This window comes from Thermobia domestica, chromosome 11 (assembly GCF_964235325.1).
Source record: "Thermobia domestica chromosome 11, izTheDome1.hap1.1, whole genome shotgun sequence".
NCBI lineage: Eukaryota > Metazoa > Arthropoda > Insecta > Zygentoma > Lepismatidae > Thermobia > Thermobia domestica.
In genome coordinates, this window is record NC_137464.1 from 45,166,341 (window position 1) to 45,185,860 (window position 19,520).

Sequence of the window (19,520 nt, forward strand, 5' to 3'; positions counted from 1 at the left end):
GTTTCACAAGGGTCATATTTTTGTAATAATTCACTACTCTGAATTCAAATTTGAAATTAGAATTTCGCTACCAGGCATAGTTTTTCAGTAATACAGGGTGTCCCATAAGTACATGACACTTCTAAGTATTAAGAATATTGACGGCATATACGGTATGTATACATGGACGGCGGTAATTTTGTCACCGGAAAGTTCGTCAGGGTAATTTCGTCACCGGTAATTTTGTCACCAAAATATTACCATATAGGTAATTTCGTCACCGAAAATTTTGTCATGATAATTTCATCACCAGTGTCTTTTAGAACATAATACAAGTACAATGAATGAATAGAAACCGTTTTTGAAATTGCTTTCTTTAATCTTCAACTGAAGCAAATCGAAATATAATAATAATAATAATAATAATAATAATAATAATAATAATAATAATAATAATTATTATTATTATTATTATTATTATTATTATTATTATTATTATTATTATTATTATTATTATTATTATTATTAAATAAATAGTTACATATTTTGTATATCGTATTTGAGATAAGAGAGAAAAGTTTTTAGTGATTCTGTCAGAAATATTATCAAATAGGAAATTTTGTCATGGTTATTTTTTCATCTTTCTTGAACTAAGTAGAGGCAAAGTAAATGACCTAAACAACTTACGTTATTTTAATCAAACTTGGAAAACAATTCGGTTGACGTTGAACTGTGCAAAATTTAAGTTTCGGGTACTCGACGCAGGAGCAAGCACCAGTGCAAGAAAATAGTGCCAGCTTCAGCAAATGTTAAAAGGGTGTATTGGGTGTATCACTATTTACAAATATTAAGCTTCGCCAATATCAAAATTTCAGAACAGAAAATTGCAAACAAATATGGGAAGATATGCCAATCTGTTCATTTTCCCGCAAACTAGACGGAAATTTGCATCGTTCTTGTACCGTTCTCTGAGCCCACTCTTGAACCTTCATCCACGTTAACTGAGTCATGTGAAAAGAGTGATCTTTTTTTAGGAGCTATTGAAAGAAGAATGTTATATTTCAATATTTCAACTCTGATTAAACATTGGCCAAATTGTTATTGGATATATATGTCAAGAAAGCAAATTTATATAAAGGAAGAAAAACATATACTGTAAATATTTCTAACAATTTCCTTTAAATATAGCCTTATGGAGCTATTGAGAAGTGAAACATGGATGGTGGATGGACTACTTTCCAATGGCTCCTTAAAAAGGAAAAAAAAAAAAACGTAGGCCCTATATGTTATTTGAGGTGAGACTTCCTTTACTAGGTGTATGCCTTAATGCAGAGCAAGACACAACATTCATATGAAGAACTGTTTTGTGCGGTGGTGCATCAGTGCAGTGAATTTAGTGAATACCCGAACCCTGTAACTGTGGTTATGGATTTCGAGATAGCGGAAATGCACACTTTAAAGACAACTTTCGGAAACTCAACTCGTGTACAGCATTGCTTTTTTTTTTTTTTTTTTTTTTTTACCTGACTCACTAAACGTGGAGAAAGGTCCAAGAGATTGGATTCACAGAACGGTACAAGAGCAATGAATGTTTTGGTGACGAAATAACCTACATGCTAATATTTTGGTGACGAAATTACCAGTGACGAAACTACTGTGACGAAAATTCCGGTGGCGAAATTTCCGGTGACGAAATTACCTAAGTTCATGTATACATATATACAGAACACGGCGTATATTTAGAAAAGGAAATTTCCAATGTAATATCTGGCAACACTATCAGTTTCGATTTTCAGAGATTAACAAGATTTTCCATCAGTGTTTATTCTTCCAATGAATCCAATCTAATACTAACTTTGATTCTTGTGAGGTTAAGCTGTTACTTCTACTTACTTAAAAATCAAAAAAAATCTTTGAGTTTTACGTCCCACGGTTATACCGGTTAGGCTAAAGGAGACGGTGATGATGAGTAATGAATGAAATGGTGGAATGAAGAAAGTGGGAGGAAACGGGAGAACCCCGAGAAAACCCACGCACACGGTGTTTGTCCACCACAAAGTTCACTTGGCGAGGGCTGGGATCGAACCCGCGACCCCAAGCACCAGAGGTGAACGCTCCACCACTGAGCCACCGCGGCCCCCTACTTAAAACTCAGGTCTTCATGAATGAGAAATCAAGAAAAACATGAACCAGTATGTTATTAGACGACTGCTTATGTATCAGTAGAGACAACAAAGACACCCACCACAAAACACAATATAAACCAGTAACTTCTTAATCACTATTTCATTCTCAGAGAACTTTTTTGAACATGTGTCTGTACTTATGTAACACCCTGTATTACTGAAAAAGCAACAATGATAACGAAATTTTGATTTTAGACTTCAATTCAGCATGATGAATTACTATAGAACTACAGATCTAGAACTGTAAATGAAGAATGCAAGGGACATTAAACTTTGAGAGTTGATAACTTCAGAGACGTAACTAAGCTATTTTGCGCCCGGGACGAGATCTTGTTTTGGCGCCCCCTTCCTCAACGTAAAACGTAAATATATAGCTACAGTAAAAAAAAAATCTTCGTTTTGCACCCTCTCAATCCGGCGCCCGGGGCACGTACCCCGTCTACTAACCCCTAATTGCGGTCCTGGATAACTGACAGGTGAAAAAAAATTAACTGAGTTGATAGTTTCACATTTTGTTTCTTTTTTGGCTCTATATGGTTCTCTATTTCCCATATGTACATATGCTATAAATAAGGTTTTTTCTAACATTGGCCCAAGCTCTTTTATTTCACGGAAGATAACTTGTGGTTTTGCTTTAGTCGTGAGTACCAACATTTTGTAGTTTCAGCAAATTTTTGTATGGACACGTTAGTATTTATATTCTCCACAATCTAAGATAGGATGGGAACTTCTCATTTCTACATCTATTTTTTCCTGTGATATCCGTTTTGATATCTCTCCTATTATTTTGTGACATATTATACTAGTAAACATAATTTTATGCACTCTTGCATATAAGAAATGGATGCAATGAACATTAATACTGGTGAGAAACGAAAAAGAACTAATGGATAAGAAACGAAAACAAAATTTGGTACGATAATGAGCCTTGTAGTCTTAGTTCTGGAAAAAAGAATGGAATAAATCCCGTGTCCATGATGACGCCGGATCCAGTAAGTCATCCACGTGCGTTTCTTTCTCCCATTAGCGTGTAGTAATATACGCCTAATACAATTGTATGCATTACTATCACACTTAAGACCAAATCTACAATCGGTATATTGTCCATGTCGAATTCAAATGTACACAGCTACACAGATAGAATGATATTCCTTTCCCAAGCCGAAAAAGAACAGTTTTGGTATGGTTAAAATCTCTGAAACAGAGCAAGTTTGAAGCGGAAAACCTCAGCAAGATTCCGCATACTTCACGTGGTGTACAAGTGGCTCTACTATTAGTTTGTAAATGTGTTCTACGATTGCCATCGGAAAAGCTTTTTTTTTTTTTTTTTTTTTTTTAAATTTTATTTTGATGTAGTATGGTGCATATTTTGTGAGGTTCCTTATAGCCATATTTCTTGGGTTCAAACTCAGACGTGAATTCATCTATTCCATTCCAGATTTAAAAGAAAAATATCCGGGTTAACTTTAGTTTTAAAAATCTGATTTTCAAAATTGAGAATTTCTCATGCTAGTTGCAATCGAAATTGATAAGGAATAAGGCGATAAAAATATTTTATAATAATAATAATAATAATAATAATAATAATAATAATAATAATAATAATAATAATAATAATAATATCTCTCGCTTTACCATGCACTACATCACTAGCTCTGTTGAAACAGTAAGATTTCTTCTCCGAACCGATGGGTTTCTGTCAGTACAGGGAGACTGTCTCCTAAAAGTATTTTTCAAGCAATGCTCTATTTGGCTTAGTCCATTATGGTTTTCATAATGTATGTTTACAAATTTATTTATTTATTTATTTTATTTATTTACGAACATAATAAAATAAAATGAAATAGCCAACATACATTATGAAAATTATAATGCAGTAGGCCAAACAGAACATTGCTTGAAAAATACTTTTAGGAGACAGTATTCTTTTTCTTTCTTCAATACCTGCCTGCCTTTTCTCCTGCTAGCCACTATTTCTTTTTCCATTTCTTACTACGGTCATATTAATACAATATTCTATAGAAGCATTGCAGAATCTAAAGGCCAAACTTTACTCAATTACTGATTTACAAAGGTTTTGAGTTTATCGGCCCTTTTCACCACCAGTGTTATACCAGACCTACACCTACAGTTTAAAGTGGAATCTTAATTATCGTAATGCGTTTAAAACTTTGCCCATCAGGATTCGAACCCGGTACCACGTGGACCAAAGGTGCACCAGGATAATAACAAGTGTTATATTTTGTTTAAAAAGTTACTTGTAATCTGTTAACTATTCATATAGACTCCGGCCAGGAAGAAGAAAGAAAAGTGCGAAAATTATATTCATTGCTTCAACTTTTTTTTTCTAACTGTACATTCATCCTTCTTCCTTCGATGTGGACAGCAGTAACAGGTGCTAAAATTCTATTGCTTTGTGACAACAGACAGCATTTCCAAGAATTATTTTATCCCTCTGTGCTGTGTCTTCAACCGTAAATACCGCGAATTCTTGGTAAATACAAAGCATCACATGATCTGTTCATCTTTAGGGTTTTGCCCTCATGAGGGCCGCCCTCACCCTCACCTCACCCTCATTTTAGTAGTTGAGGGTGAGGGCGTTGGAGGGTGAGGGCGATAAAGTAATTGAGGGTGAGTGTGAGGGAGGGTGAGTGTGAGGGCGTCAATGGAGGGTGAGTGTGAGGGAGGGTGAGTGTAAGGCCGTCAATGGAGGGTGAGTGTGAGGGAGGGTGAGTGGAGGGCGTCAATGGAGGGTGAGTGTGAGGGAGGGTGAGTGGAGGGCGTCAATGGAGGGTGAGTGTGAGGGCGTCAATGGAGGGTGAGTGTGAGGGAGGGTGAGTGGAGGGCGTCAATGGAGGGTGAGTGTGAGGGAGGGTGAGGGGAGGACATCAATGGAGGGTGAGTGTGATGGAGGGTGAGGGTGAGGGGCGTCAATTGACGGTGAGGGTGAGGGAGGGTTAGGAAAAATGACCATCTCTGATCGAAACTGACTCCACAGGCACAGTAGGAAACGTGTCTTGTTTTAACCCTAGAAAGACCAAGGGAGTCATTTTCCCACGACTTCTTCTTTATTTAGTTTATATGGATTAATATTTATTCAGGATCCCGTGTTTTTTTCGTTGTTGTTCCTTTTCATGAAAGGTTTATTTTCGCTTTTTCTCAATTGAAATATACTGCATTGTTTTTCTGTACCAAAAAAAAAAAAAAAAAATCATGTTGTGCTGGCCAATTTGACTCCCTCTTGGTCATTAGTGCTACCCATCTTTGTTTACTCAAAATGCCTTTCAGTTGTTTTCTTTTTAATATCTAAAACATGTATTACTTTTCAAAAATGTTACTTTTCTCCTTTATACAAACACACGCTTTCATAGAACTTGTCGAGTGTGTTAGCTATAATACTAGTTTTCTGCATTGTATTATAGGACATTTGGTATAATATATTAGCAGTTTTATCCACTTTATTGAACTTTTTTTTTTTTTTTTTTTTTTTTTTTACAAATAAGACAAAATTCCTTGAAAAGTTCCTTTTTTGAAATTTAGTTCACCACGTTAACTCAAATTGAACAAACATATTCTGAAAGCTACTTAAAACCAGCGAGGTCAAATTTGATTCCCCTCCCCCCTTGGTCCTTCACGTAGCAGATGCGAGCACGGACTTTCTAAGGTTAACATAACAATACGTACTCGCAAGCGCGTTAGCGAAACGGGATCCAAACTACATGAGCTTCCATCGGGAACCAAACCCGGCTTTCCCCACACCAAAGGCTACAAGCTAACTACAAAATCAACAAGGAACGTGTCTTCTTTCATGCCAGAAATATTTAGTTGCCACGAGGGATAACCATCACGGGAATAGATTATCATGTGTAAATTGTCTTAAAAATAAGCAAAGGAATGACTGAACACAGGAATAACATTGAATTTATTCAAGTGGTATTGTCTTTTCTTGAATACAGTGAAAAGTGAAATCTAGAAAACGTTCATAGCATCACAAACCAAAACAAAGGATCTTTTTTTTTTGGTAAATAAAAAAGAGGGGGAAAAGAGTGTTGAAGAAAGAAATGATAATAATAAAAAATACTATTGTATATACACAACGGTGATTTATAGTAGCTACACATAGGTTACAAATACTTCTAATACCGAATGCTCAATTAATCAAAATCCTGTATTTGCTTTACCTCTCATATTATCTTTTATGTATCCAAACATAGGAGGAGAGAGAGAGAGAGAGAAACGAACTCCAAAAAAATAATAAAACTACAACTGTCACGTTTCTTCTAAAAATACCTATTACGAACAAAAGATAGAACTGACAGTAATGAAATCAGGCTTTATATATATATATATATATATATATATATATATATATATATATATATATATAAAACAAACAATTCTCGGTGTCTATGAGAATGTAAATCACCCATCTCTTGAAGGATAATCGAAAGATACAAACAAGGAAGAAAGCGAAAAAAAGCATATTGAACAATGACCCTGCTCTACTACATAAAGAATGACACAGAAAAGAATTTGTATCAATACCTCTTTTCCTGAACATAAAACACTCTCCCTTCCCCAGCCTAGTAAAGAGAGAGAGAAAGAAAAGGAAGAAATTATAGGACATATTGTGTCCAAACTGTGCATCACAAAAGACAAATGAGTCTTCACGTTCCCTCTTGGGCAGTTTTTTCTCTCTTTCTTTTAAACAAACAAAACACATGTCGTTTAAAACCCATCAATTCTTCTCTAGATTCGTGTCAATTTCAACCGTTTACTTTTCATATATATATATATATATATATATATATATATATATATATATATATATATATATATATATATATTACGAAAGGTAATATATTATCCTTCATATCGCATACAGTTTTTTTCTAGTATATTATTGGGTTTCTAGAAGACACCCGCTTTAATATATTTTCCCATAAAGTTCTTCAGAAAAAAAAATAAATAAAATAAAATCAATAAAATAAAATATAAAAAGGTGAGTAGAATATCAATATGTATATAATGATTTCTACAGAAAGATAATATTTGAATTGTTTAAATAAGAAATCATTATAAACTCTAACTTTATTTAGACAATCTTTGAAATTATATGTAGTGCGATATTCCCTATTTGTGTAATATTAGAGAAAATGATCGTAAAACTGATCTGACAACTCTTGTGTTGAATATTTATTTTCTAAAGTAGCCATTTTCAATGACTGCCAAAAATGATTTCACCAACTTTGTTAATGACTGATCTCTTTCTGTGACGACTACAAAGAAATTCAAGCAACACAATATTACTCTGATAAATGTATCCTAAAACAGAAAAGTACGATGTCGGTTTTCTACTAGTTTTATATATATATATATATATATATATATATATATATATATATATATATATATATATATATATATATATCCTATTTCCATCGAAAAGGGGTCAGCAAATCCTTTATTAATGCTAGGTTGAGTGGGTTTTGCCCAAAGTGGAGTTTCCTTGCTGTGGGCTTTGCCCGAAATGATTTTCTACTCGTGGTTATGAGTCCCTGAAAGTCACGAGTCCGAGTCTAAAGTTGAACTCTGTGGATCTATCTGAATCGAAAACAAAATGATCTTGGTGATTATTTGTCAAATCGCTCCTCTGCCAAGTTGCTCTCTGATTAATTCCATAATCATTAATTACAAATATCTCAATATGTTACTAACAAACTATGTCTACAACCATAGCCAGTCCTAAGCCTGAATGAAGTGTGAGGCAAAGTTGAGTTTATTATTGACACTTTTGTATTACATTATTTACAGTAATTTACTGAATAGTTCGTGCACATATAACAGTAAGGATTCATACAGATAAGGATTCACATATTCACAATTCACCTTATTCGCTATATGTTACTGCTGTAGTTTAACTTCAATCCTGGATTCCTGTTAATAAGACATGATTTAAATGCGGTGATAATTAATATTGTGCATTAGAAAGTGTATTAAATTCATTCTATTATTGTGATTGATTGCTTTCGATTCTTTGGTATCGGTTCTTTTTGGGGAAAATCATGATAACATTTTTTTCGGGGAAAGTCTACGAAATTAACGTACGAGGAAACACCACGAAACCTAATGTTGGATATCCCACCCGCTATGTGGAACACTTTCAGAAATCTAAGTCACATATTCTTTCAAATGCTTTTAATTGTCATTATTATTATCAACATATACTGACCACTTTAAATAATCTGGAGCAGTATTATAAAATATGTTTATAACAAAGAACTTGAATTTGAATATACAAAGAGTCTAAATTTAATAAATAATCTAATATTAAAAGAAACTTTAAAACAGAATAAAAAATAAATCAGGAATTCTGTGAAACATTTAGTCGATTAAATAGTAAAGAAGCAAGTACAACTTATAACTTAGTAAAATAAGAATATCATATACAAACACGGTAGTTTTTTAGTCTAATCTTAACTGAATCGTGCACCCTGAACTTTAACTTAGGCAGATTACACTGGTCGACAGTGAAAAATTTTTCTGTATGAAAGCAGGTGTTCCTTATAGTTTTCGAGCTGCTGTAAACGAATCTGATCTTAATTTTTGCTCTGCACCCTCAGATTTTGAAATAATGTCAATTATAGTAGATTTTGGTTAAAAATTTAAAGAAATCACAGAACTGTAGGTATGAAGCCTCTTTACTCCTTTCCTAATTATCCCAGAATAACAAATAATACCTCATTGGAAAGGGCATGAAACACACATTCCAACGGTAAGCATTTATTACCCATCGCGCTCAATGTGTAGAAGAAGAAGAAGACAAATATTGAAAAAACTGGGAAAAACGTTTTTTTTTTTTTTTTTTTTTTGAAGAATTGTAGAGACATTTACAACACTGTTAGTCACGGTACGCAAACATAAGCTTAGTAACTCATATCCCATACATTCAGGTGTGTTATATTAAAAACTCAAAGAGATATCTCAAACACAAGGGGAGTAAAACAGTCTGAAAGTAATTTTAAATGGAGGGAAAATTTAATATTTGGAGAAATTGAAAAAAGTTTGCAACACTTACACTTGCGATACTCACACATAAGCTCAGTAACGAACACCTAATACATTCAGGTAAAATACTCACAGATGCTACCTGAACAGAAGTTTAGAAATTCTGACCATGTATGTAAATTGTCAACGATTGTTTTGAAAAATTTCAACTTTTTTTTATGGCAAAAAGAAACATGGTCAGAATTTCTTGAATTACATCCAATATTCCAATTTGTGAGAAAAAAGTGGCCTATTGAAGCCTGGCAACATTGTATTTTTCTTCCCTCCCAGTCACCATTCTACTGTTGCTCAGTTGTCTGAAGGTTTGAGTGTGGGGCAGGGAGTTTGTACACGTCTTCCTATCGTGTAAGTGTTTTTGTGACTGTCACAATGCCTCGAGATTGTGTTACCCACTCAGATAATTTTTGTTATGCCTGTGGAGAATACATAGCTAAGGCTAAGAGGGGAAAATTAATACTTTTGGCGAAGAAGGCTTACGAACTATATACTTCGACAGCAAAATTGATGAAGATAGGCAGTGGGTACTTAGTACAATATGTAATAAGTGTGCTTGGCATTTCGGTTGTGGTTGAATAACAAACGTCAAGGTAAAATGTCATTTGGTGTTCCGAAGATATGGCGTGAGCCGCCAACCACGGAAGTGACTGCTACTTTTGTGCTGTATACATTCAAGGCATGAAAGGGAAGGACAAAAAAAAAAAAAAAAAATCCTGACAATATTTCGATTGCAATAAGACCTGTCAAACACAGTGATAATGTTCCAATTCCTGTACCTTCAGGAACATGGTCTCTGGAAGAGGAGAAAACAAACGTAGCTTCTTCAGAATCGGAGAGCTCAAAGTCAGATTTTGAATTTGAAGAAAGAAACAACACACATTTTGTAACACAAAGTGATTTAAATGACATTGTTCAAGATTTGAAACTAACCTAGTGGCAGGCTGAAATTCTTGGATCCAGACTTAAACAATGGAATTTACTTGACATAAGTGCCACCGTTTGTTCATACAGGAAACGACATGCACCATTCAGAGTTTTTTTTTTCAACAGGAAGATACACTTTGTTTTTGTTCTGATGTCAATGGTTTGTTTGCTACTCTTGGTACGACACATGTGACATGGGAGTGGAGACTTTTTATAGACTCCTCAAAGAGCAGTCTTAAGGCAGTTTTAATACATAATGGCAATATCCTCCCAACTGTACCAATTGCTTATGACACACAGGTGAAAGAAACGTATGACATAGTGAAAGTTATATTAGAAAAAGTTCAGTACAATGTTCTTATATGGCTCACTGTTGCCGATTTCAAAGTTATAGCATACTTACAGAACTACAAAATGGATACACAAAACATTGCTGTTTCTTATGCGAATGGGACTCGAGCCCGAGATAGTCACTACCAGAGGAAAGAATGACCACGACGCAGTACAATGCAAGTAGGTGTTAAGAATGTTGCAACTCCTCTCTAGTTAAATCTGAAGACATATATCTCCCTCCACTCCATATAAAACTTGGCCTATGAAATCTTTTGTGGTTGGAATGGACAAAAGTGGACCTGGATTTTAGTATTTGACACTAAATTGCCGAATCTCAGCGCTAACAAAGTGAAGGCTGGTGTGTTTGTTGACACCCAGATAAGAGATCTAATGCAGGACCACAACTTTGATGCGGCGCTCAGCCCTCTTGCAGTGCTGCAGTGTTGGGTATCATTCAAGAGTTTGTGTTCCGGTTTCTTAGGCAAGACAAAGGATGAGAACTACATAAACAATCGTGGACAACTTTTTGAATAATTACGGAAAGCATGCATATAACATGTCGCTGAAAATTCACTTTCTACACAGTCATCTAGGCTTCTTTCCACCGAAGTCTAAATGATTGTACGACGTAAGTGATAAGCATGGCGAAAAGTTTCACCAAACAATAGCAGCAATGGAAAGACGTTACCAAAGTGGATGGAAACCGAATATGCTTGCGGACTATTGTTGGGGATTGGTTAGGGACACCGAAGACACCCACACGAAGAAGGTCAAACGCAAAACAATGTACTAAATGAATCATATGTAGTGTTCTTTGATCACATATATATTTCTGTATCACAATGTGAATATTCGTATTGTACATATATTTCTATGTTTACTCGAGTTAACCAATTTTTTCTCGCCAAGTAAACAGCAATCTCTATGACTCTTTTAATATAATGAATGTATTGAATGTGTGTTACTGAGCTTATGTGTGAGTATCGTAAGTGTAAGTGTTGCAAACTTTTTTCAATTTCTCCAAATATTAAATTTTCCCTCCTTTTTAAATTACTTTCACACTGTTTCACTCCCCTTCTACTTGAGATATCTCTTTGAGTTTTTAATATAACACACCTGAATGTATGGGATATGGGTTACTGAGCTCATGTTTGCGTACCGTGACTGTCAGTGTTGCAAACTTCTCTAAATTTCTTCAAAAAACCCGTTTTTCCCAGTTTTTTCAATATTTTTCTTCTTCTTCTTCTACACATTGAGTGCGATGGGTAATAAATGCTTACCGTTGGAATGTGTGTTCCATGCCCTTTCCAACGAGGTATTATTTGTTATTCTGGGATAGTTAGAAAAGGAGTAGAGAGGCTTCATACCTACAGTTCTGCGATTTCCTTAAAATTTTAACCAAAATCTACTATAACCGACATTATTTCAAAATCTGAGGGTGCAGGACCAAAATTAAGATCAGATTCGTTTTCAGCAGCTCGAAAACTATAAAAAACACCTGCTTTCATGCAGAAAAATTTTTTGAAGTTGAATTTTGTCGAACAGTGTTATCAAGGCAGCGTTTTGTAACTTTTATTAAATTATAGTAGAATTTAGAAAAAAAATAATCATATAATTTACCTTTCCCCGTAAGCATCTCCATTGCAGATATCCTAACTTGAGTCAAAACAATGGGATCACTTTTGCCTTTGGCATTCTGTGAATAAATTGTGATATCATAATCTTTGGCTGGTTCTAAGTTGTGAAGTGTAAAAGTAGGATCTGAATTGTATATCCTGTATAATGGACTTGTATTTGCTGTTGATTCGCTGGTGACTGATCCAACAGGTTGAGCCAGTGGTGTAGTAGTCGATTCTGTAACTTCCAAAACAAAATGTTGCGTAAGTCCTCCGTCAAATCCTGGACGACACTCTACCTCAAGACCTCCAAAAGTTTTATTTTGTAGCATGCACGATTCAGGAGGCTGCGGTGGTCCTGTAAAGAAAAATGTTAAAAAGATATACAAAAATATTAATATCTACTTTGTAATAAACAAAAAATTTTTTTTTGATTTTTTCCGAATGAAATATCAATCAATAAAATGTTGATTACATAATCTAATTTATTATATCAAGTTTTAGGCTCTCTACAAAATATTACATATAGGCCTATTGACTGCATTTTTTACGACTATAGATTGATATAATAAACTGATATAATTCCTAAGAAAGTTCACACACTTAACAGAAAACAGTATACTGTTTGTTAATTACACTCGAGAAAAAAGTTATATACAGTATGTATTTTATTAAGTTTCCACACACTTCGAAGAACCAGAATTCAGTTCTTAATGTTCTTTAAGTTAGAAGAAACCAGAAATTCCCAACTAACAATATAATTCTAAACATTATTATATGCTACGTAACGTCTGTAGTTGAGTGGGTGGACCAGATGGAAAGACAATATTAAGACGGATCTCGCAGAAATAGGAATACAAAGTAGAAATTGGATCCAGTTGGCTAAGAAAAAAAGCCTTTTGTAAACGCGGCATTGAACTTCCGTGTTCCATAGGCTATATATTAATATAGATTGTCTAACATCTTTGAAAAAGATTACGTTGGACTAGTTAATTTTACCAGTATATTATCCAGATATCTTTGTGTACTGACAGAAAAATAACATTATGCATAATCTTACATACATAGTGAGTAAGTGAGTTTTGTTTCACATATTGTGAAACTGCGATAGACTTGCCAAAGATGCAAATTCAGTACTGAAACCAGAAGTAGCAACCAGAACGGACTTTTTTTTTACTACTTCCGGTTTCAATAAAATAATAAGAGCCGACATGAAACCAATTCTTGGAATCCTGAATCCACATATAAATAAAAACAGTCTATCGTCTTTTATTATTGTTTTCGCTCTCTGGGAATCCATATTGAAACCAGAAGTTGTAATAAATTTCCTACCACTTCCTGTTGCAATATAGAAATAAGGTCTATTTTTACGGTACTGCATCCGTATACATAAAGAAAACTACTTGTGTCCACCTACTACAATTTTGCATTATGATGATGAACTGCAACCGGAAATGGTAGCACTTCCGGTTTGAATCGAGGGGAAAATTTTGAGATAAAAACTTACTTCGGTACTTTGAATCCATATGAGAAATACCATTTTCCGCTATTTCTGACATTTTTTACTCCGTCAAGATCAATATTAGAACCAAGAGTGGTAGTGGATTTTATCCATTATTGGTTTTAGTAGAGAAATAAGGGTGGAGATGCAATCTATTCTTGAGAAGCTGAAATTATTTTTAAAAGAAAATACAAACTTCTCGCTATTTCTTATCGATTTTGCTTTGATACCTGTCAACATACAGATGGATAGACAGAACTGTTCTCTGAAACTTCTCACTTTCATGTAAAGCATAACTGGGAAGTCTAAAACATGATATACGTTGTAATTTTACTATTAAATTATTTTGGAAATTAAGCAGACTTCTCAGAAAACACTTTAATTTAACTGCGAGAAAAATCAAGGGTCAAACATACTTCCCTGTGGCACACCAGTTTATGAAGTCCAATGTTGTACACCCAAGTGAAACAAAGTTCAAATATGGTTTTTAAGAAAAAAAGAAAAAGAAGAAAAAAGAGTTTGATTTAAAGCTTATTTTATACAAAATATATGTAAAAACTATCCTAATCGAAACAATGAATTCACTAATCACCCAAATGTAGCCAGAAACAGAGTCAATATAAGAGATAGTATTACACAATATTCGTATAGAACGTGTTACATAAAATCACATTTCTCGTGACAAAAGTAACGCTTGCGTGAGAAATTAATTAAAGTCTCTGTATCTACACACTAAAAAAATCCAGCTTACTAAAAGAAAAAAGAAAGACAAGAAAAGAAAAAAAGAAACAATCTGACAATAACGAACATCTAGTTATAAAAATTACATACTTGAATGAACGCAAAGACCTGTGCATTAGAATTCGTAAATCAACCGCTCCTTCAACTCTGAATAAAAAATCATACATATTTATCAGTAACTGAATTAAGAATACATCTCCATAAAATGACATTCACTTTAGTTTTTTTTTCCTTCTTGGATTTTGTATCCGAAAATGAAGTGACTGAGTTATATATATATATGTTAAATTAATGTATCGCTACACTAAAGAAAATTACATGACTGAGGAAAAAAAGGAATCTGGCCAAGTAATCATGTAACTATCTTTTCAACACGACTCTTTTAAAAGACTTGTATTATAGAGTCCCTGGGACACACCTCCAAGAAAAAATGAGTCTTTATATATATATATATATATATATATATATATATATATATATATATATATATATATATATATATTTATCTGCAGTCAAGGTTGGAAAGAGCAAGTTCTGTTTCAGTGTATCATTATATCTTGAAACAATTGTTTCTGGTTAGCTGCAGGTCTTTTTTTTTTTTTTTTTTTCAAACTGCCTGACCTTCTCTTTTTCTTCCTAAGATGGCAAGATTAAATGCGATAAATTTAGATTCTTCTCACCTAGAAGTACCAGGTGATCACTGTATTTTATTATATAATATTTGAATTAAAAGATGGTAGAAACATTTTACAAATAGTTCGATTAAAAATCTAATAAAAATAAATATCTTTTTGTACCTTAAGGATCTAGTGGCGATTCAGACATATGCACCGACGCCTTCGCATACAACTGAAGAATTAGAAGAAAACTATGAGAAAATATAATAGAAGAAATTATAGACAGGAAGAAGAGGGGTGCATACGTAATTGTAATAGGAGATTTCAGTGCAGTTGTGGGAGAAAAACGGAAAAGTTGTGTCTTAGGTAAATATGGTTTCATGAAAGGATATGAAAGGGAAGAACGACTGGTCAATTTCTAAAGATAGAATTCCCTAGTAAATGGAAACAGCTGGTTCCATCAGGGCAAGAGAAAAAAATATACATGGAAATTCTTAATAGACGATCGAAAATATCAATTAGACTATGTTGTGATTCAGGACAGGTATCGAAATAGCTTAAAAGCACGCGTAGACTCTTCATGGAGTCGACATTTTTTTTTTTCTGATCGTAACCTTGTGCTGACCGAAGTGGGTATTCAACTGATAAATATAAGCAGAAGAAAAGTAGGCAACAAGGTGTTGAATACTGAAAAGTTGAAAATCGAGGAAGTAAGAAATCTTTTCGTTGAAAAATTCAAAGAAAAATTCTCAAACGAGGAAAGGATAGGTGTTGTTAGTAATAGACTGTGGGAACACATTAAACTTTGCATACAGCAGGTTGCAGAAGAGGTCACTGCTAACACAAAACGGCTAAGAAACCATGGGTTATAGAACGTAAGTTGCAAAAAATGAGGAAAAGGATGGCGTGAAAACAGGTTGATGGAAAAGAGTGCAGAAAGATCTACAAGAAGGTAAATAATGAATTAAGAAGGGAAACAGATAGATAGAAAAGAAAACGCGAGGACATAGAAAAATTAGAAAGACTGGGGAAATAGAGGAAATGTAAAGGCAGGGAAAATCCATGGAACTTCGGGGCAAACAAGGTAGTATTATGATGGCAGTAGAAAATAAGAATGATGACGTAGTCGGAGAGAGAAGTGAAGTTTCAGGAACATGAAAAGAATATGTCGAGGGTTTATATGAGAGTAGGGATAGAACGTGTGGCTTTAATGTAAAGTAGAAATGAAGTACACGAGGAAGATGAAGTGTTTAGTATTCTTCGAAATGAGTTTGGAAAAGGTATATCCGAGATTAGGAATGAGAAGGCAAACGGGATAGATAATATGCCAATCGAATTCATTAAGAACATGTGAGACAAAGGCAAGAGAGAATTACTTCGACTCTGCAATGAAATATATGGAACAGAAGATTCCTCGAAAGATTTCCCGAAAACGATCATGATACTGATGCCTGAGAAATCAATCCAGAAAGATGTGAGGATTATAGAACTATTAGTCTCATATTTCATGCAGCAAAAATGTTTCTTCGAATACTGAACAGAAAGTTGAGTGGAAGAATCAATGAAAACATTGGAGAGGAATAGTATAGGTTCAAGAGAAGAAATGGCACAAAAGATGCAACTGAATTAGTAAAGGTAATCAGTGAAAGATTTAAGGAAAAAGGGAAAGAGGTGTATGTGCTGTTTATTGATCTAGAAAAGGCTTTTGATCGAGTGAATTAGGAATTGTTATTGGGAGTTCTACAGAAGATTGGGTTGGAATGAAGGGGTTTCTATCTCCAAAAGATAGAATATTTCCCCCCATATTCCTAAAAGCCCACCCGAACGATTTTAGGGCCCGAAAAAGATCTCACTTTTGGATAAAAGGAGAAGTCTGGTAACCCTGCTTTTAGAGAGCCAGCAAAAATGAACATAAACACCTAACATGTTTAGTTAGTAAGTTCTATTCAGAAGAGTGAATAATTCTCTGCACAAAACTGAAACCTTCCCTAAAGTAACCCTGAATAACAAGTTTCTTTTTTTTTATATATTTTTCATTGTTTTTAAGTTATTCACTAAATTTAAAAAAGTGAGGTTACTTCTTTTAGAATCTACCTGGCTCACTTTCTTCATGTTTGGTATTCATCATTGTTCTTGTTATTCACTAAAATCCAGAAAAGTGGGGCTTTTTCTAGATAAAACTTGGCTCAGTTTCTTCATTTTTGATATTCTTCGTTGTTTTTAATTCATTTACTAACAATCTTATAAAGTGGGGCTTTTTAGATACTATCTGGCTCACTTTTTTATTTTTGATATTCTTCATTGTTTTTAAGTTATTCACTAAAATTCAAAAGAGTGGGGCTTTTTTAGATACTACCTGTCTCAGTTTCTTCATTTTTGATAGATTCTTCATTGTTTTTAAGTTATTCACTAAATTTCAAAAAAAAAGTTTTTTTTTTTTTTGTAGATTTTAGCTGTCTCGCTTTCTTCATTTTTGGTCTTCTTCATTCTTCTGTTAGTCACTAAAATCCAGAAAAGTGGGCTTTTCCTAGATAAAACTTGGCTCCGTTTCTTCATTTTTGATATTCTTCGTTGTTTTTAAGTCATTCACTAACAATCTTATAAAGTGGGGCTTTTTAGATACTATCTGACTCACTTTCTTTATTTTTGATAGTTTTCATTATTTTTAAGTTATTCACTAAAATCCAAAAAAGTGGGTTTTTTTAGATACTATCTGGCTCACTTTCTTTATTTTTGATAGTTTTCATTATTTTTAAGTTATTCACTAAAATCCAAAAAAGTGGGTTTTTTTAGATACTATCTGGCTCACTTTCTTTATTTTTGATAGTTTTCATTATTTTTAAGTTATTCACTAAAATCCAAAAAAGTGGGGCTTTTTTAGATACTATATGTCTTATTTTCTTCATTTTTGATATTCTTCATTGTTTTTAAGTTATTCACTAAAATGAAAAACAGTGGGGCTTATTTTTCATAAAACCTGGCTCACTTTCTTCGTATTTGCTATTGTTCATTGTTTTTAAGTTATTCACTAAAATCCAAAAAAGTGGGGTGTACCTTAAAAATGAAAAGAAAAGTGGGATATGTATATCCATTTCTTGTAGCAACCACACTATATACTTATGGTTGCTACGAGACATATCTCAGGTAAAGCGGAGGGAAAGAATATAAATCCAATGGAATATTCTATAGAATGGTATAACAGTTCTAATGGGGAAATAACTGTCCATTATTTCACAAGAACAGCCTTCTCAGGTTTCGGAAGGAAAGCAATAATCCAAGTAAAAAAAGCACTACTCACGAAAAAAAATGGTCAAGGGATAGAGTGGAGGAAAAAACTAGAACAGGTCGAGTTCGTTGGTGGAAATATGATGATGAAGAATGTGGCAACGCAGAAGGAATTTCTAGTGGACGACTCGTGACATATATGGCAAACTGCCTTATATATCAAGTCACTCCTGCTCTTACAAAACCCACTAATCAAAAGGAAAAGAAAGGGATTATGGAAGACTTGTTTCGTCTCTCACATTCCGAAATTCTGAACAACTTCACTATTACAACATTGCAGATTACAAATCATCACCTTAAATTCACAAATTATTATTATTATTATTATTATTATTATTATTATTATTATTATTATAGTTATGAAATTTATCTGTCAGAGAACTTCTGGTATACATACCGTAAACTGGGTATACTTTTAGCATTTTGAAGGCAACTTCCGCCCAAAGGAAGAAAATATTATATATCTTTTCCTACATGGTTATTATGGTTTCTATCAGTAATAACAGTGATGGATCGAGAAGTGTTACAACATTGAGAACACATGAATATTGGCGCTAGCGATTTGTTTCCAGAACATGGGAAGCAAAATGCTAGCAACTGTTAGCAAGTAAACATTTATTATATTTCAAGTTCCACAACTTTTATTCATTGCATTAAAGTGACATATCTTGAATGCACAAGTAAGTGGAATATAAAAACATGTTCACTAGCGAATATGTTTACTAAACTAACGCCTTAAATGTTTTGTACAGTTACACACAAACTAACTAATTTTCATTGAACTATTAAGCATTTTAATTGCGTGGGGTAACATTGGCCCAATTTTTGGAGCAACATTGGACCATATTTTCTGTTTTGATAATGACCCAGTATTAAAGATGAAGTGGTATATAAATCGCACGATGCAATAAGAAAAGTTAATCCCCTACTAGCTTCTAAAAGAACATGTTAAACAGTGCCTGAATTGCAAGAATTTTCTTCCTAAAACAGCAGTATGATACCGGTAAAGTACTCTACCGCAACGAACAACATGGTGCTCTTACTTTTAGATGTTAAGTATTCATCCACTTAGAGAAATTTTCATTGAACAATATATTTGTTTGCCACTAAATTGAACAAAGTGATTTCAACCCTATGTTTGTAATATCAGTATTTTAAGTTAAGCATTCAGAAATTTGTTGAGTTCTTTTATTTACCCAAGTGAAATGCAAACATTTCCATTGAACGATATTTGTCATTCGATTGAAATTGAGTAAAAACATTGATCATTTGA

The 19,520-nt window shown here is 33.7% G+C and overlaps 1 protein-coding gene across 1 annotated transcript in view; it reads right to left on the bottom strand.

Annotated features, from left to right (window-relative positions):
• The window catches only part of LOC145664067 (synaptogenesis protein syg-1-like), a 997,265-nt gene that overhangs the window by 63,494 nt on the left and 914,251 nt on the right, over nt 1-19,520 (bottom strand). Inside the window, exon 11 of the mRNA XM_081730408.1 lies at nt 12,108-12,461. Coding sequence (XP_081586534.1) covers nt 12,108-12,461 — 354 coding nt within the window. The remainder of the gene's footprint in view (nt 1-12,107; nt 12,462-19,520) is intronic.